Source organism: Tyto alba, unplaced genomic scaffold (genome assembly GCF_018691265.1).
Source record: "Tyto alba isolate M040663 unplaced genomic scaffold, T.alba_DEE_v4.0 Super-Scaffold_34, whole genome shotgun sequence".
Lineage (NCBI taxonomy): Eukaryota > Metazoa > Chordata > Aves > Strigiformes > Tytonidae > Tyto > Tyto alba.
Window position 1 is genome coordinate 1,822,201 of NW_024881309.1, and position 19,477 is coordinate 1,841,677.

The 19,477-nt window shown below is 66.3% G+C and overlaps 1 protein-coding gene across 1 annotated transcript; it reads left to right on the top strand.

Moving 5' to 3' along the window:
* Positions 1 to 1,214: 1,214 nt before the first annotated feature.
* On the top strand, positions 1,215 to 19,317 carry FER1L5 (fer-1 like family member 5). The gene is made up of 49 exons (XM_042801438.1): positions 1,215 to 1,502; positions 1,596 to 1,621; positions 1,875 to 1,983; positions 2,067 to 2,213; positions 2,292 to 2,420; positions 2,501 to 2,563; positions 2,646 to 2,696; positions 2,772 to 2,802; positions 2,888 to 3,003; positions 3,118 to 3,229; positions 3,368 to 3,465; positions 3,565 to 3,633; positions 3,764 to 3,807; positions 3,944 to 4,020; positions 4,111 to 4,199; positions 4,301 to 4,414; positions 4,541 to 4,718; positions 4,801 to 4,925; positions 5,017 to 5,108; positions 6,173 to 6,359; positions 6,479 to 6,634; positions 7,753 to 7,866; positions 7,969 to 8,132; positions 8,229 to 8,343; positions 8,438 to 8,540; positions 8,619 to 8,782; positions 9,496 to 9,672; positions 9,875 to 9,989; positions 10,097 to 10,174; positions 10,265 to 10,659; positions 10,745 to 10,843; positions 11,868 to 12,017; positions 12,681 to 12,800; positions 12,908 to 12,949; positions 13,019 to 13,135; positions 13,622 to 13,753; positions 13,830 to 13,985; positions 14,076 to 14,167; positions 15,372 to 15,542; positions 16,684 to 16,832; positions 16,932 to 17,071; positions 17,632 to 17,720; positions 17,835 to 17,930; positions 18,037 to 18,178; positions 18,281 to 18,380; positions 18,522 to 18,724; positions 18,809 to 18,918; positions 19,003 to 19,150; positions 19,252 to 19,317. The coding sequence occupies exons 1-49, from the start codon at positions 1,215 to 1,217 to the stop codon at positions 19,315 to 19,317; spliced, it is 6,048 nt and encodes a 2,015-aa protein (XP_042657372.1).
* Positions 19,318 to 19,477: the final 160 nt, after the last annotated feature.

Below are 19,477 nucleotides of genomic sequence, written 5' to 3' on the forward strand. Positions count from 1 at the left end.
ACATGGGGACACACAGACATGGGGACTCGGCGCTAAAGGGACACATGGGCATGGGGACACGGGGACACGGGGACATGGGGAGATGTGGACATAGGGACACAGGGACATGGGGGTGTGGTGACATGGGGAGATGTGGACACAGGGACATGGGGACACAGAGACATGGGGACTCGGTGCTAAAGGGACACAAGGGCATGGGGACATAGTGACACGCAGAGGTGGGGATGTGGGGACATGAGGAGATGTGGACATGGGGACACAGGGACATGCGGGTGTGGTGACATGGGGAGATGGGGACATGGGGGTCCAGTGACACCAGTGACACAGCAACATGAGGACACATGGACATAGGGATGAGGTGACATGGCGGGATATGGACACAGGGACATGGGGACACAGAGACATGGGGACTTGGTGCTAAAGGGACACAAGGGCATGGGGACACGGGGAGGTGGGGATGTGGGGACATGGGGAGATGTGGACATGGGGACATGGGGATGCGATGACATGGGCACACACAGACATGGGGATGCAGTGACATGGGGACACACTGAAATGGGGGCGTAGTGCCGTGGGGACACATGGACATGGTGATATAGGGACACACAGACATGGAGTTGTAGTGACATGGGAACATGGGGGCATGTGGCTGTGGGGATACAGTGACATGGGGACATAGGGACATGCAGACATGGGGACACAGTGACTTAGGGACACAGGGACATGGAAACACAGGGATGCAGTGATGTGGAGGTATGGGGACATGTGGACATGGGGATGTAGTGACATGGAGAGACACACGGACATGGGGAGACAGTGACATGGGGACACATGGACATGGGGACATAGAGATACATGGACATGGGGACACAGTGACATGGGGACAAAGGGACAGACAGACATGGGGATGCAGGGATGTGGGGACATGGGGACACACAGACATGGGGACAAGTGGGGATATGGGGGCATGTGGACATGGGGACATGGTGTCATGGGGACACATGGACGTGGGGACACAGGGACACACAGTCAGGGGAACACACAGACATTGAGACAAATCATGTGGGTACACACAGACGCAGGGACATGGGGACATGGGGACAGAGGGACTCATGGGCTCAGTGCCACGGGTACAAGTAGACACATGGGCACGGTGACACGGTGTCCGGGGTACACGTGGAGACACGGACAGTGTGACACGGGTGTTCACAGACATGGGCACACAGGGACACAGGGGCACCCCACCAAGCCAACAGCAGCGTCCCTGCCCCGTTGTCCCCACGGTGACGTTCTGGAACGCGTCCCGGCACCGCGGTGGCGGCGCCTCGGTGACACCACCTCCACGGTGGCCTGGGGACACGGCCATGCTGCGGCTGCTGGTGGCCAGCGCCCACATCCCCGGGGCCACCGGCTCCGGGCCCGGCGTCCACGTGTCTGCCCGCTTCAGAGGTACCGCTGGGTTTGAGGAGGGGGGACACACACACACCACGGTGGCCGTCCCCGTGGGACAGGATGGCATCAGCCACCCTGACGTGCCACCACCCTCTGTCCCATCCCCACCTCAGGTGTCCCCAGGAGCACCCGGGTGATCCCAGAGGAGCACAGTCCCACCTGGAACGAGGTGAGGTGACCCCAGGGTGGCCCGCGGTGGCGCAGGGACACTCGGGTCACCCCCCACTGAGCCCTTGTCACCTCCCCCTCCGCCCCAGACGCTGGCATGGCCACTGGGCACGTGTCCCCTGCACCCCACGGCCAGCTTGACCCTGCGCCTCCGGCACTGGGGCCAGCCAGCGCCCCAGGGGTGAGTAGCACCCACGAGTGGGCACCCCGGGGGGACCACCCCCAGCATGGTCACCCTAACCGTGTCCCCGCAGGGACCTGGGTGCCACCACGGTGTCACTGGACCGGTTGGTGGCCGACCCCGGGCTGCCACTGTCCCTCAGTCAAGTCCCGCTGCTGGACCCCAAGGGACAGCCCACGGGGGTGAGCACCCACCCACGCACCCACCCAGCAGCACCCCAGGGTGTCACCAGGCACGGTCTGGGGTGTCACCCGTCCTTTTGCAGTGCACCGTCACCCTCCGCTGCTCCTACGTCCCCCGTGGCACAGCTGGGGACACCGTGGTCCCCCTGCAAGTGCCACCACCGGCAGTGTCACCGGGGTCACCCCCCCGTGTCGACAAGACCCCGGCGGGGAGGAAAGAGGATTTCCAGGTATGGCACCCATGGGCGCGGTGGCACCCAGGGGTGACGTCCCATCCGGCGGCCACCATGTCACCGCCTGTCCCACAGGTACGGGTGAGGGTCATCAAGGGCCACCAGCTCCAGGGCAATGACATCAAACCAGTGGTGACAGTCCTCATCGGCCAGCACCGCTTCAGGACCAGGATCCGAGTGGGGAACAACCCCTACTACAACGAGGTGACGCCAGGGAGGGGACACGCGGGGACCTGCCGGTGTCCCCCTCACCCCGCCTTCACCCCCTTTTGCCCGTTTTTTAGGTGTTTTCCCAACATTTCCACCGGACGCCTGCCCAGTTGGCTCCAGAGCCCATCCTCATCCAGGTCCAGGGGGGCAGATCGGTGGCACCGGTGGGGACGGGGACAGCGGGGTGGCCGCTGATGCCGTGTCCCCTCCTTGTCACAGGCTCTGGACTCGCGGGCCACCCGTGCCAAAGCCATCATCGGCGTCTTCCAGGTGAGGACGGTGACTCGGGAACGGGGCGTCACGCCGCGGCTCGGCCGCTCTCACCCCCTTTGCCATCCCCCACAGCTGGACGTCGGCACCGTCTACCGGGCGCCGGGTAGGCGAGGGGGGGGTTGGGGTGACACCGCGGTGACATCTGAGGTGACATCGGGGTGACGCCGGGGGGTCTCCCACGGGGCCAGGACACAGCTTGAGCTGGAAGTGGCTGAGCCTGCGGCACCCTGATCGCCCTGACGCCGGGTCCCAGGGGTACCTCCGTGTCAGCCTGGCCGTCCTCCGCGCCGGCGAGCCGGTGACGGTGAGTCCCCCCTCATCCTCCCCAGCACCCCCCAAAAGAAATATTCCTAGGGGGGTGGGGTGGGGTGGGGGGAGTTCCCCATTTTCCCACACCCCCCCCCCCACCCCAAAAAAGGAGCCGGAGGAGCCGGCGGGGGACGAGGACGTGGAGGCCAACCTGCTGCAGCCGCCACCGTGCGCCGCCACGCTCCGGCTCCGCGTCTACCGCGCCGAGGACCTGCCGCAGGGTGGGCACCGGGGTTTTTTTTTTTGGGGGGGGAAAGGGGTTTGAGGGGGTGTGTGGATTTGGGGGGGACACACACCCCTTCTCCCCACCCCCCCCCCTCCTCCACTTCTCTGCTCACCTCTCCCCATCCTCGGTGCAGCAGAGCCGGCTCGGCAATACCTCCCCTCGGTGTTACCGGCCGGCGGCAAGAGGGGCTTCGTGGCGGCGGCGGTGCGGGTCAGCTTTGCCGGCAGGACGGTGGGTGCTGGGGGGGGCGGGGGGGGGGGGACACACACGGCGGGGCCCGATCCTGGGAGACACACACACACAGGGGACTCGTGGCTCTGCCCACCGCAGCTCTGCACCCGGGTGATGCCCCCCGACGCCAACCCGACGTGGAACGAGGTTTTCTTCTTCCCCCTGCGGGTGAGGTGCCCCCCCCTCCCCCAGCTCCAGCATACATCCTGCACCCCCCTCAAAGCTGAGGTACCCCCGAAAAGGGAGGGCACCCCCATTTCAACACACACACCCCCTCCTGTTTTTTTTCTCTCCACAGCTGCCCCCCATCTGTGATGAGATCCAACTGGCCATCCTCAGCGGGTAAGTGGGGTGGGGGGACACCCCCCCACCCCGGTTTTGGGGGACCCGCCCAACGTTTTGGGGGACCTCCCCCAGGTTTTGGAGGACCCCCCCTTATTAGGGGACCCCCCCCATCCCTTTCACTGCCCACCCATAGGTCCCGCAGCAGCAAGGTCCTGGGCACTGCCACCCTCCACCTCTCCCAAATCTCCTCCGCCGGTGCTGAGCTTGAGGGTGAGCAGGGGCCACCCATGGGTGGGGGGTCCCCAGCACCCAGACCCCCCCCCCCTTTTTCCCCCACTGAACCCCCTCTTTCACCCCCAGAGGGGACTCCTGGCTTCTTACCCTGCTTCGGACCCAGCTTCCTCCCCTTCTACAGTCCCCGGCCGGATTCTACCAAGACACCCAGCACCGTGAGTGGGTGGCAGGATGGGGACAGCACCCGTTTTTTGGTGGGGGGGGGTGGACATGGACACCCACCCACCCAGACACACACCCCCTCTTTATTTTACAGGACACCGGCGTGGCTTATCAGGGCCGGGTGCTGCTGGAGCTCAGCACCCACATGGGGACCCCGGATGGGCGCCAGCAAGACACCATCGCCCCCGAGGACATCATCTCGGTGCAGGTGGGGACACGGTGCGATGCCACCCACCGGGGTCGTTTCTTATTTTATTTTTTAAGCGCCATTTGAGTATTTTGAGGGTATTTTAACCTTTTTTTTTTTTTTTTTTGGGGGGGGGGTGGGCCACAGCGCCACTTGCCCCGCCGCCGCTTCGGGCTGTGCGGGGTCTTTTATTCGGCCACCATGGTGCCAGCCGGCCCCGAGCTCCTGCGCTTCGAGCTCAGCCTCGGCAATTACGGCGACACGAGCGATGTCACCTGCAAGCCGGCCGCCTCCGTCACCCCGCACGGCTGTCCCCTCTTTGATGGTGAGCGGGATGCTGAGGGGACACACACACACACACGCACGCAGGGGTGTCCCATGGGGTGCTGAGTGCCCTCTGGGTGCAGGCAACCGCTATCACTACCTGCCGTGGTACGGGGACAAGCCGGTGGTGGCTGTCACCTCATCTTGGGAGGACGCCGGTCACCGTTGGGATGCCCTGAACCTCCTGCGTGCCACGTGCCGGCGGTTGGTGAGCCACCCATGGGTGACGGCGGGGGTGGGCTAGGATGTCATCCCCCCCCCAAATTTTCCCCTCCTCTGGGTTGGGGACGTTTTCGCAGGAGAGGAATGTGGCGGAGCTGCGGGGCGCCCGGGGGGACACCCGGGGGGACGTCGGCAGGAGGCTGCTGCGGCAGCTGGGCCAGGACTGCGGGTGAGCGGGTGGTCCCTGGGGGGGGGGGGGGTTGGGTGTCCCAAAACAGTGGATGGGTGGGTGCTGGGGGGGACCCCTGGGCTGGCCAGGCAGGGTTTGCGGTGGGGGGAATGGGGTATTGGCGGGGGGGATGAGGAATTTTAGAGGGCAATGGGAGATTTGGGGGGAAAACGGGGGGGAAATTGGGGTGTTGGGGGGGGGGAATGGGATGTTTGAGGGGGAAATGGAGGAAAAAATGAGGAATTTTAGAGGACAATGGGATATTTGGGGGAAAACGGGACAATTGAGGGGGAAATGGGGTGTTTGGAGGGGGGAAGTGAGTTATTTGGGGGGAAATGGGGTAATTGGAGGGAAATGGGATGTTTGAGGGGGAAATGGGGGAAAAAATGAGGAATCTTAGAGGACAGTGGGAGATTTGGGGGAAAATGGGACAATTGAGGGGGACATGGGGCATTTGGGGAGAAATGAGGCATTTTGGAGGAAAATGGGACAATTGGGGGAGAAATTAAGAATTTGAGAGGACAGTGGGATATTTGGGGAACAATGTGACAATTGGGGGAAAATGGAATATTTGAGAGGGGGAAACTGGGCATCTGGGGGGAATGGGGCATTTCGGGAGAAAATGATACAGTTGGGGGAAAATGAGGCAGTTGGGGGGAAAGGGGACATTTGGGGGCTGAACAGGGCATTTTGGAGGAAAATGGACCATTTGGAGTGTAAATTGGGGCACTGTGGGAGGAAAACAGGAGCGCTGGGGGAAAAATGGAATATTTGGGGGGGAAATGGGGCAATTGGGGACAAAATGGGATAATTGGGGGAAGTGAGGAATTTTAGAGGACAATGGGATATTTTGGGGGTAAATGGGGCAATTGGAGACAAAATGGGAAGTTTGGGGGGTGCAACAGGATGTTTAGGGGGGGAAGCTATTTTGTGGGGAAAGGGGGAATCTGAGGGGGGAAACAAAGTGGGGGGGGGAAACAGGGAAAGGGGAGGTGGGGAGAAATAGTGCATTTTGGGGGAAACTAGAACATTTTGGAGGGGGGGGGGGGGGGCGCTGTTTGCAGGCGGGCGCTGCCCCGTCTGGAGGCGCAGCCCACCCCCACGCCGCTGGACGCCCACCTCCGGGCCGCCCGTCTTCACCTCCTGCGGCGCGTGGCCGCGGCGGCGGCGATGCCACCGAGAGCCGGCTGGGACGCGTTGCTGCCGGTGGCCGAGGGCTGGCTGGGACGTGTGGCCGCTCTGGCTGTCGAGGTGGGAGCCGGGGCTGGAGGGGTGGGGGTGTGTGTGTGGGGGTGTGTGTGTGTGAGATCGCTGTGATGAGTTGTGGCCGGTCTCAGCCCACCGGTCTCTCTCTCCCCCCCTCCCCGCAGCCGCAGGCCGGCGTGCCCGACGTGCTGCTGTGGCTGCTGCGGGGGGAGCAGCGGGTGGCCTGTGCCCGTGTCCCCGCGTCCGACGTCATGTTCTCCCAGAGCGGCCCCGGCGCCTGCGGCAGGCTCTGCGGACGGATCCAGACCCTCTTCCTGATGGTAGGCACCCCCCGTCCCCTCCGTGCCACCTCCGTGTCCCTCCTGTGTTACCTGGGTCCCACCCATGTCCCCTCCATCTCCCCTGGGTCCCACCCATGTCCCCTCCATCTCCCCTGGGTCCCATCCATGAACCCCTCCCACCTCCCCATGTCCCCTCCACATCCCCTCTGTGTCCCCTTCATGTCCCCTCTGTGTCCCCTCTATCTCCTCCATGTCTGTTCCTTGTCCCCTCCACACCTCCTCTATGTCCCCTCTGTGTCCCCTCCCTGTCCCCTCCATGTCCCTTCTGTGCCCCCTCCATGTCTGCTCCGTGTCCCCTCTATATCCTGCCCCAAATCCCCTCCATGTCCCCTTTGTGTGTTCCCTTCATGTCCCCTCTATATCTTCTCCATGTCCCTCCCATGTCCCCTCCACATCCCTTTCATGTCCCCTCTGTGCCCCCTCCATGTCCCCTCTGTATCTCCTCCATGTCCCCCCTATATCACCCCCACATCACCTCCATGTCCCCTTTGCGTGTCCCCCCTCCACGTCCCCTCTGTATCCTGCCCCACATCCCCACCTTATCCCCTCCATGTCCCCTCTGTATCTCCTCCACATCCCCCCTATATCACCCCCACATCTCCTCCATGTCCCCTTTGTGTGTCCCCTCCATGTCCCCTCTGTGTCCCCTCCACATCCCCTCCATGTCCCTTCCATGACCCCTCCACATGCCTTCCATGTCCCCTCCGTGTCCCCTCCATGTCCCCTCTACATCCTTCCCCACATCCCCTCTATGTCCCCTTTGTGTCTCCACCATGTCCCCCCATATCCTCTCTGTGTCCCCTCCACATCCCCTCCATGTCCCCCCTATATCCCACCCCACATCCCCTCTGTGTCCCCTCCACAACCCCTCCATGTCCCCCCTATATCCCGCCCCACATCCCCTCCATGTCCCCTTTGTGTCCCCTCCATATCCCCTCCATATCCCCTCTGTCTCCCCCATCCCCTCCACGTCCCCTCTGTGTCCCCCGTAGATCTTCTACATGCCTGCTCCAGTGTCCCCTTCCATGTCTCCCCTCAATGTCCCCTCTATCCCCACCCGTGTCCCCCCATGCCCCCACCCATGCTGTGGGGCGCAGGGCTCTGGGGACATCCGTGCCCAGCTCCGGCTCCGGCTGTGGCTGGGACGGGTGACCGACAGCGGGGACCTGCCACGGCACCTCGAGGGCACCCTACGCATCTACGCCGAGACGGTGAGCCCTAGGGTGGAGGGGGGTGGTGGTGGGGGGACGCCCCAGGATCCCCCTCCCCACCACCCCCCCTCAACCCCATGTATGTGTCGTCCCCACCCCCAGTATGAAAACCAGACCAAGCTGTTGGGCAAATGGGGTCCCCGGGGGCTGCTGGGGCGCCCCGGTTTCTCCGACAGCGCCGGCAAAGCGGGGCTCCCCCGCCACAGGATCCAGCCCCCCAAGGGCTGGCGCTGGGATGGACCCTGGAGAGTGGAGCCCCAGCGGCGGTGAGTGTGTGTGTGTGTCCCCCCCACACACACACCCCCCCCCAGCCACCTTGGGGACCTCGAGGTGGGGTGATGCGCTGTCCCCCTTGTCCCCAGGCTGCTGCTGGACACGGAGACCAACGTGGGCGAGGTGCTGGAGGAGGTCTACGAGAATGAGAGCCGGCGGCTCGGCGGGGAGTGGGGACCCGCCGCCGTGGCCAGCACCGATGCCGTGAGCGGGCGGCGATGTGGTGGTGGCGGGGGGACACCAGGAGTGGGGTGACACGAGCGCGTCGGGGCTCAGCTCTCCCCCCCGGTTTTTGCAGAGCGGCGCGGCGGTGCCACCCAAGGAGGAGGTGGCGTGTCCCCAAGGTTGGCACATCACCGACGGCTGGCGGGTGGACGCGGCAGGGGCCGTGGATGAGGGCGGTGAGTGGGTGTCCCCCACCGGGCCCCCCGGGGTGGGGGGGGGGGGGTGGCGGTGATGAGGACACCTGGGTGCTGCAGGTTGGGAGTACGGGGCGAGCGCGGCCCCCGGCAGCCCCCCGCCGGCGTGGCACCCCGCCGAGAAGACGTACCACACGCACCGGCGCCGGCGCTGGCTGCGCACCCGCCGCAAGGACCCCGGCGCCCCGGGACGGGAGCAGGATGTGGCCACCTTCCTCCAGCTGGTTGGGGCGGTGGGGATGGGGCGGTGGCAGGGATGGGGGCGGCAGGGACAGGGATGGAAGGGATGGGGTGACAGGGGTGGGGTGGCAGGGACAGGGTGGCTGGGACAGGGTGGCTGGGACAGCGGGGGCAGGGATTGGAGTGGCAGAGACAGGGTGACAAGATGGGGGTGACAAGGTGGGGGTGGCAGGGATGGGGTGACAGGGATTGGGGTGGCAGGGATTGGGGTGACAAGATGGGAGTGGCAGGGATGAGGGTGACAGGGATTGGGGTGACAAGATGGGGGTGGCAGGGATGGGGTGGCAGGGATGAGGGTGACAGGGTTGGGGTGACAAGATGGGGGTGGCAGGGATGAAGGTGACAGGGATTGGGGTGACAAAATGGGGGGTGGCAGGGATGGGGGTGGCAGAGATGAGGGTGACAGGGATTGGGGTGACAAGATGGGGGGGTGTCAGGGATGGGGTGACAGTGATGGGATGACAGAGGTTGGAGTGACAAGATGGGGGTGTCAGGGATGGGGTGACAAGATGGGGGGGGTGGCAGGGATGAGGGTGGCAGGGATGGGGTGACAGGACCAGGGTGTCTGTGACGGCAGTGTCGGGGGATGCAAGTGGCAGGGACAGCCCTTGGGCCACCAATGAGCTGCTGGGAGCATCCCTGTCCGTGCCCCAGCGCCACGCCGTGCATGTCCCCTGCGTCCCCCCTGTCCCCGCAGCACAGCCCCGAGGTGGCAGCGGGGGACGAAGCCTGGGAGTACGGGTCCCTCTGGGGCTGCCGCTTCCACCTCCAGCCCCAGGCGGGTGACGTGTGTCGGCGACGCTGCTGGCACCGGGACATAGTGCCCGTGCAGCCCCCACCCGTGGCACCCCTCTTCCTCCTGGAGGGCTCCCCGGTAGGAGAGGCAGCTGGTGGCGGGGGGGGGGGAAGGGAACTGGGGGTCCCCGGGGTAATGAAGAGGAGGGTGGAGGGAGGGTGGCGTGGGGGGACGGAGGGCTGGGGGGATGCTGGGGCGATAGGAGGTGGGACAGCAGGATGCAGGGCTGGGGGACAGCGGGGACAAGGGGACCCCCACCCCACCTCCCACCCCGCCGCAGGGCACGGAGGAACCGGCCGAGAAGGACGAGCCGGCTGTGGCGGAGCGGCGAGAGCGGGGCTCATCCCGGACCCCCCCGCAGCAGCCCGTGCCCTTCATCCTCTGCACCTTCCAGCGTGAGTCCCAGGGGACACAGTGCTGGGGGGTGGGCAGGACACTGGGATGGGCCGGGGGGTGTGGGGGGGTGGTCAGGCCCCCCTGCCAGCCCCTGCCTCTCCCGCAGAGCCCAACTTCTTCCAGCTCCGCTGCTACATCTTCCAGGCGCTGGAGCTGACCCCCCGCGGCACCAAGGGCACCGCAGGTGGGACCCCCCCCCTCCCCGACACCCCCCCACACACACACACACCCCGGTGGGGCACCCCAGGGTGCTGACGGTGTCGTCGTCACCCAGACCCCGTCGCCCACGTCTCCTTCGCCTACGTCAGCCAGAGCACCCGGGTGCTGCCCGGCACCCTGGACCCTCTCTGGGACCAGACGCTGCTTTTTCACCGGGTGCTGCTGTACGGGGACCCCCGGGGTGTCCGGGATGAACCCCCCGCCGTGGTGGTGGAGATCTTCGACCAAGACGGAGGGGTACGGCACCCCTGGGTGGGGGGGAGCACCCATAGCCCAAGCAATGCCTTGCAGGGTGCCGGTGGTTTCCTGGGGAGGTGTGTGTGCCCCCCAGATGTTTGGCTGGACGTTGGGCACCGGCAGCCCCCCCGGCTTCAGCGTTACCCTCTGGGGGGGCCGGGGGGGCCGGCCGGGGAGCTGCTGGCTGCCTTTGAGCTGCTGCACGACGCCGAGGTGAGGGGCTGGGAGGGGGGAGGAGTGGCATGGGGGGGCAGCCAGGTGATGGGGTCCCATCGTCATCGTCGTTCCCCCCCCGCAGGATGGGTCCCTGGCGCAGGTCAGCACCCCGCCATGGAGGCAGGGGGTCTTCAGCGTCCCCCTGGGAATCCGGCCACTCCTGAGGCTGGTGGCACTGGAGGTGACACATGGGGGGACGGAGAGAGGGACAGGGAGGGGAACAGGCTGGGGACAGGGACAGGGGTGGAGAAGGGGATGGGATGGGGACGAGGACAGGGCTTGGAACAGGGATGAAGACAGGAGGGACAAGGTCTGGGTTGGGGATGGGTTGGGGACAGGGATGGGACAGGGATAAGACAGGGATGGGATGGGGATGGGACAGGGATGGGAACAGGGATAGGGACAGCAGGGGGACAGGGATGAGACAGGGATGGGAACAGGGATGAGACGAGGATGGGGACAGGGATGGGAGGGGGATGGGACAGGGATGGGACAGGGATGGGGACAGGGATGGGACAGGGATGAGACGAGGATGGGGACAGGGATGAAACGAGGATGGGGACAGGGATGGGACAGGGATGGGACAGGGATGGGGACAGGATGTGGACATGGATGGGGACAGGGATGGGACAGGGATGAGACGAGGATGGGGACAGGGATGGGATGGGGATGGGACAGGGATGGGGACAGGGATGGGGACAGGGATGGGATGGGGATGGGACAGGGATGAGGACAGGTTGTGGACAGGGATGGGACAGGGATGGGGACAGGGATGAGATGAGGATGGGGACAGGGATGGGATGGGGATGGGACAGGGATGGGGACAGGATGTGGACAGGGATGGGGACAGGGTCTGAGATGGAGACTGGGAGGGGAGCAAACTGGGAAGAGACACAGGGACAGTGATGAAGGTCCAGGGGGTGGGACTGGGACAAAGACAGGGATGGGGACAAGGATGAAGACAGGCTGGGGATGACCTCAATGATGGGGACAGGGATGAAGAAGGGGATGGAAACGGGACAGGGACAAGGACAGGGATGAAGATGGGGACAGGCACAGAGGGGCAAAGACAAGCTGGGGATGGAGATGGGGACAGGGACAAGAAGGGGGACGGGCACCTTCAGCATCCCACCGGGCATCCAGCCACTCAAGGTGACCCCTGGGGAGCCCAGGGGTGGGGTGACAGCTGCTGGGTGCCCCCCCAGGTGCTGGCGTGGGGGCTGCGGGGGCTGCGCGGCAGCGTGCGGGCGCCCAGCCTGGAGGTGCAGTGCGGGGGCCAGACCCTGCGGACCCCCACCATCACTGACCTCGCCACCAACCCCAATTTCCCCATCAATGCCTTCCTGCTGATGCTGGTGAGGATGGGGAGGGGGTGTGTGTGTGTGTGTGGACGGGGAGGGGGAGCACCCCCACCCATGGGTGCTGCCGCCGGCACCCCGGGGTGACGGTGGGGCTCGGCCTCAGCACTTGCCAGCAGAGGAGGAGTACGTGCCCCCCATCCGGCTGCGGGTGCTGGACACGCGGGATTTCGGGTACCGGCCCGAGGTGGGGCAGGCCTGCGTGCGGGGCCTGGGGCAGTACTGCTGCCAGCCCCACAGCGAGGGGCAGCCCCACGGCGAGGGGCAGCCCCACGGCCCCAGAACCTCCCCACCTGGCTCCGGTACGGCCCTGTCCCAGCCCTGGCACCCCCTGCCCCATCCCTGCCCCAGCTGTGCCCTCATCCCATCCCCATCCCTGGGACCCCCTGTCCCATCCTTGGCACCTCCATCCCTGGTACCCCCTTCCCCATCCCTGACCCATCCCTGACACCCCCCATCCCCATCCTTGGCACCCCCATCCCCATCCCTGGTACCCCCTTCCCCACCCCTCTCCCCATCCCTGGCATCCCCATCCCTAACCCTGGCACCCCCATCCCCATCCCTGACACCCCCCATCCCCATCCTTGGCACCCCCATCCCCATCCCTGGTACCCCCTTCCCCACCCCTGTCCCCACCCCTGACACCCCCATCCCCATCCCTGGTACCCCCTGCCCCATCCTCACCCCATCCCCGACACTCCCTGCCCCATGCCCACCTCCAGGATGATTTATTTGCCCCTCTCCCCCCCAGCAGCCACTCCCTGGGGCAGGATAGCTCAAGTGAGTCCCCCCCCAAGCCCTCAGCACCCAGCCTCAGCACCGCGGGACACCAGGGTCCCCGGCCCCGTGCCTCAGTTTCCCCAAGTAGTCCCCTTTGCTCCCTGCAGAGACTACCCAGGATCACCGCCGAGAAGCGGGCTGCGGACAAGGTGGGCACGGGACCGGGGCCACCGGGGCCACCGGGCCACCCGTCCCCACCTGACCCTGCTCCCCACCAGACTGTGGAGAAGGAGGAGGATGAAGATGAGGAGGAGGATGACTGGTGGAGCAAATTCTACGCGGCCATGGGGGACAAGGCAAAGAGCCGCCGGGGGACTAACAGGGACAGGCTGAAGGTGAGGCAGAGCCTGGGACCTGGAGCAGGGGACAGGGGACAAGGATGGGGGTAGGGACAGGAATAGGGATGGAGGGGGGATGGGATGGGGACAAGAACAAAGCAGGGGATTGGGACGGGGATGGCTGGGGACAAGGACACGGGTGGGGGTAGGGATGAAGATGGGGTAGGGATGGGGACAGGATGAGGACAGGGACAGTGGTGGAGATGAGGTGGGGATTGGGACAGGACAGGGATGGAAATGGGATGGGGACAAGGTCAGGGATGGGGATTGGGAGGGGAACGCGCTGGGGACAGGGACAGTGATGAAGAAGAGGATGGGATGGGGACAAGGACAGGGCTGAAGACGAGATGAGGACCAGGATAAGGACGAAGCTGGGATGGGGACAAGGGTGAGGAAGAGGACAGGAATGGGATGGGGACAAGCACCAAGATGGGGATGGGGACGGGAATGGGGACAAGGATTAGGACAGGAACTTCTCCCCAGATCTACAGTTGCGAGCTGGAGGCCGTGCCCGAATTCCAGGGGCTGCAGGATTTCTGCCAGACCTTCCCGCTCTACCAGCCGGGGGGTCACCCTGCGGCGGGGGACGACCCGGTGCCGGTGGGTGAGTTCAAGGTGGGTGAGAGCCCCCGCGGGACCCCAGAGCCGGGGTGGGGGCACCCCGGGGTGCACGTCTGGGTGGCTCTTGCAGGGGCTTTTCCGGATCTACCCCCTGCCCGAGGACCCCGGGGTGCCCCCGCCGCCACGCCACTTCCAGGAGCTGCCCCCCAGCCAGCCCCAAAAGTGCCTGGTGAGGGTCTACGTCGTCCGAGCCTTCGACCTGCCCCCCCGTGACAGGAACGGGCTGGTAAGGCCACCCATGGGTGCTGGGCAGGGGTCCCTTGTCCTCTCTACCCCCCACCCTGTGCCACCCTGACGGTCCTCTCCCTGCTGCCAGTGTGACCCCTACATCCGCGTCTCGCTGGGGACAAAGACGCTGGGCCAGCGGGACCAGTACGTGCCCAACACCCTGGAGCCTGTTTTTGGCAGGTATGGCCAGGGTGGGTGGCCCGGTGGCACTGTCACCCCTGGGTGGCAGCAGCCTGGGGAGGGCCCAGCACTGTGAGGGGGTGCCCAGAGGGGCTGGTGGGGCCCCAATGCCCATGTCAGCATGCCCCCCATGCCAACCTGTCCCTGTGCCACCAGGTCCCTATGCCACTGGGTCGCCACACCACTGGATCCCCATGCCACCAGGTCCCCATTCCCCATGCTGGTGGGTCCCCATGCCACCAGGTCCCCAGTCCCCATGCTGGTGGGTCCCCATGTTACCAGGTCCCCAATCCCCATGCTGTTGGGTCCCCATGCCACCAGTTGCCCCAGTCCAAATGCTGGTGGGTCCCCGTGCCACCCAATGCCCCACTCCCCGTGCTGGTGGGTCCCTGTGCCACCAGATGCCCCAGTCTCCATGCTGGTGGGTCCCTGTGCCACCCAATGCCCCAGTCCCCGTGCTGGTGGGTCCCCATGCCACCCAGTCCCCAGTCCCCACGCTGGTGGGTCCCCAATCCCCATGCTGGTGGGTCCCCATGCCACCCAGTCCCCAGTCCCCACGCTGGTGGGTCCCCAATCCCCATGCTGGTGGGTCCCCATGCCACTCAGTCCCCAGTCCCCACGCTGGTGGGTCCCCAATCCCCATGCTGGTGGGTCCCCATGCCACCCAGTCCCCAGTCCCCACGCTGGTGGGTCCCCAATCCCCATGCTGGTGGGTCCCCATGCCACCCAGTCCCCAGTCCCCACGCTGGTGGGTCCCCAATCCCCATGCTGGTGGGTCCCCATGCCACCCAGTCCCCAGTCCCCACGCTGGTGGGTCCCCAATCCCCATGCTGGTGGGTCCCCATGCCACCCAGTCCCCAGTCCCCACACTGGTGGGTCCCCAATCCCCATGCTGGTGGGTCCCCATGCCACCCAGTCCCCAGTCCCCACGCTGGTGGGTCCCCAATCCCCATGCTGGTGGGTCCCCATGCCACCCAGTCCCCAGTCCCCACGCTGGTGGGTCCCCAATCCCCATGCTGGTGGGTCCCCGTGCCACCAGTTGCCCCAGTCCCCATGCTGGTGGGTCCCCATGCCACCAGGTCCCCGTGCCACCGAACCCCCATAGCAGCAGGTCCCCACGCCTACGGGTCCCCACTCCCCACGCCAGTGGGTGCCAGCCCCCGCTTCAGCGTGTCCCCGGGGCTGATGGCACCCCCGCTGCCAGGCTGTTCGAGGTGACGGGCACCATCCCGCTGGAGAAGGACCTGCGGGTCTCACTGCTGGACTACGACCTGCTGCCACCCGACCAGGACATCGGCACCACCACCATCGACCTGGAGAACCGCCTGCTCTCCCGCTTCCGCGCCCACTGCGGGCTGCCTGCCTTCTACTGCACGTGGGTGACCCTGGGGGGGGGGACGGGGGGGTTGGGGGCATCAGGGTGCACGGTCCTGGGGCCAGGAGTGGGCATGGGGATGGGGACAGGGTGATGGGCACAAGGAGAGGAGTATAGGGTGGGCACGGGGGTGGGCGCAGGGAATGGGGGTGGCACAGGGGTGTTGGGGACAGGGGCGGGCACAGGGGGATGGGGGTGGCACAGGGGGGTGGGGACAGCAATGGGCACAGGGACAGAAATGGGCACGGGGGGGATGGGTGTAAGGGGATGGGGAGGGAGGGCACAGGGAGATGGGGAGGAGTTGGGACCAGGGATGGGCACAGGGTGGGCACAGGGGGTTGGGGGTGGCACAGGGAGATGGGCACAGCGTGATTGGGATGAGGTGGGTACGTGGGAGGGGGGCACAAGGGGATGGCGAGGGAATGGGTGGGGGCAGGGAGCTGGGGTGGGGACAGGATGGGCACAGGTGGATTAGGATGGGGTAGGGGACAGAGGGATGGGGGGGGGGTGGTACGTGGGGGTGGGCACAGGGATGGGCCCAGCCAGATGGCAACGGGTTGGGCACAGTGAGGGGCACAGGGAGATGGGGCGATGGCCGGGGGGGGACACCCAGGAGGGGCGATGGCCAGGGAGGTGACACCCAGGAGGGGTGATGGCCAGGGAGGGGACACCCAGGAGGGGCGATGGCCAGGGGGGTGACACCCAGGAGGGGTGATGGCCAGGGAGGGGACACCCAGGAGGTGTGATGGCCAGGGAGGGGACACCCAGGAGGGGCGATGGCCAGGGGGGTGACACCCAGGAGGGGTGATGGCCAGGGAGGGGACACCCAGGAGGGGCGATGGCCAGGGGGGTGACACCCAGGAGGGGCGATGGCCAGGGAGGGGACACCCAGGAGGGGCGATGGCCAGGGGGGTGACACCCAGGAGGGGTGATGGCCAGGGAGGGGACACCCAGGAGGTGTGATGGCCAGGGAGGGGACACCCAGGAGGGGCGATGGCCAGGGGGGTGACACCCAGGAGGGGCGATGGCCAGGGAGGGGGCACCCAGGAGGGGCGATGGCCAGGGAGGGGACACCCAGGAGGTGTGATGGCCAGGGAAGGGACACCCAGGAGGGCCCCCAGCCCACCCGCTGTCCCCGCAGCACCGGCCCCGGGTGCTGGAGGGACCAGCTGTCCCCGAGCCGGGCCCTGGAGCACTTCGCCCGCACCCGGGGGCTGCCAGCCCCCCACTTCAGCGCTGAGGGCACCGCCGTCACCTTTGGGGACCAAACCTTCCTCCTCAGCCACTTTGGTGGGTGGGGGTCCGGGTGGGGGGGGGGGGGGGATAGGGGAGGGCGAGGGGGGGGGTGTCCGGATCCTGTCCCACGGATGCGACGGTTCGGCTTTGCAGAGAGCAGCCCCCACCCACGCCGGCACCCCGGGGCTCCCCGCGAGCGCCTGGCCCTGCACGTCCTCCACGCCTGTCACCTCGTCCCCCAGCACCTCGAGACCCGCACCCTCTACAACAGCACCCAGCCCGGGCTGGAGCAGGTGGGGAGGGGGGGGCACCCCAGGTTTTGGGGGGGGGGGGGTGATGAGGGCTTGGGGAGGGTGGTGGAGAATCTGGGGTGACAGGGACACGGCCACGGGTGGAACTTAGGGTTATGAGGACCCCAGGGTGACGGGAACCTTGGGATAATAGGGGATACCGGGGGACAATGGGGACCCCCAGGGTGATGGGGAACCCAGGGCAGGAAGGGATGCTGAGGGGGGGGGGAGGGATGAAGGAGAACGTGGCCAGGGAGGGACCCTGGGGTGACAGGGACCCTGGGGCGGGTGGGGGATGATGGGGCTTGCCTTGGGGACCCTGGGGTGACAGGGACCCTGGGGCGGGGGGGGGGGATGCTGAGGAGCGAAGGAGACCCTGGGACAAGGTGGGGTGCCAAGGGGGCGATGGGGACCTCGCAGTGATGGGGACCCCAGAGCAGGGGTGGGGAGGGTACTGGGGGGCAGGGGGGGGTGTGATGGCGACACCCTGGGACAGGGTGGTGGGGGGATGGTGGCATGGGGACCGAGGGGTGCCGGGTCCCCCCCCTCCACGTGCCGTGCAGGGCAAGGTGCAGATGTGGGTGGACATCTTCCCCGCCAGCCTCGGGCCCCCCGGGCCCCCCGTCGACATCACCCCCCGCAAGCCCCAGAGGTGAGCGCCTGGCCGGGTGCTGGGGGGGGGTGGGGGTGGGACAGGGCCAGCCCAGGTGAGGTGACAACATGTCCTTGTCCCCACGTGCGTGTGTGTGTGTTTGTCCCCCCCGAGGTACGAGCTACGCTGCGTGGTCTGGAACACGCGGGACGTGGACTTGGGGGACGTCAACCTTTTGGGGCAGCGGATGAGTGACATCTATGTCATGGGGTGAGCCAAGGCCCCCCACCGCGTGTTCCCCCCACCCCGGGGAGGTGACGGCAGGGGTAGGGATGAAGGTGACAGCAGTGTCCCCTTCCTGGGGGTGTCCTGGCAGGTGGCTGGATGGACTGGAGGAGCAGAGGCAGAAGACGGACGTGCATTACCGCTCGCTGCAGGGGGACGGGGCGTTCAACTGGCGTTTCGTCTTCTCCTTCGAGTACCTGGCAGCCGAGCAGCTCTGTGTCCTGCCACGGAAGGCGAGGGGCACCCTAGGGTGGGGGGTAGCAGGGTGGGGGGGGGGGAGGGACACAGGGGATGAGCGTGACACCCCCCTTTTTTCCCCCGCCCCGTCACGGCAGGAGCATTTCTGGAGCCTGGATGAGACGGTGCTGAAGGTGCCCCCCAAGCTCATCCTCCAAGTGTGGGACAATGACAAGTTTTCAGCTGATGATTTTCTGGGTGAGACCCCCAGTTCCCTGCCCCGTGTCCCCTGGCAGGGTGGCGGGGGGGCCACCCGCAAGTGGTGGGGAGCACCCAGGGGTGACGGGGAGCACCCAGGGGTGACGGGGAGCTGCTCCCTGCTTCGGCTTTTCCCCTCAGGTGTCCTGGAGCTGGAGCTCACCAAGCTGCCGCAGCCAGCCCAGCACCCCCAGAACTGCACCTCAAAACCCCAGCGGACCCCCCAAAGCCCCTGGCCTCGGCGGGGGGCGCGGGTCCCCTCCCGGCTCTCGCTTTTCCGGCAGAGACGGGCGAGGGGGTGGTGGCCCTGCACGGTGCAGGAGGGCGGCAAGCGGCGCCTCTCGGTAGGTGTTGGGGACAGAGATGATGGGGAAGTGTGTGTGTGTGGGGGAACACAGCCCCCGTACCCCACTTCCCCCCCCCTCCAGGGTAAGCTGGAGCTGAGCCTGGAGCTGCTGACAGCAAAGGAGGCGGAAGAGCGACCGGTGGGGAAAGGCCGGGAGGATCCCAACATGTACCCGACGCTCCCGGCACCCCTGTGAGTCGCTGGTGGGGGGAAAAAAAAAAAAACAAAAACCAAAAAAGCAGGTGGGGGTGTCCCTGAGCTGAGTGTCGCCCGCAGGAGGCCAGAGTGGTCGTTCCTGTGGCTGCAGGCGCCGCTGCGCAGCCTGCGCTTCGGGCTGTGGCAGCAGTACCGCGGGCGGCTCAGCCTGGCGCTGGCGCTGCTGCTGCTCCTGGGTCTGCTCTTCGCCTTCGTCTACTCCACCCCGGTGAGTTTGGGGGGGGGGGGAAAGGAACGCCTGCCCCCCCCCCCCCCCCATCATTATCCCCCTCCATCCCCCCCAAACCCTCTCTCTCTCCCTCCTCGCAGGGTTATTTGGCCATGAAGCTGGTTAACCCCCTCGAGAGCTTCCACCTGCGCCAGGGCAAGCCCTGATGCGCCGTCCCCCCCCCCCGGGGATGGCACCCGCCTTTAATAAAAGCCACGTCCAGGAACAGTCAGAGCATCGTCTCCCACTCTGTGGGGTGTGCGGGGGGGAAGGTGGGGTGCTGGTGAAGGAGAGACCCCGTTTTGGGGAGCCCCAGGGTGCTGGGAC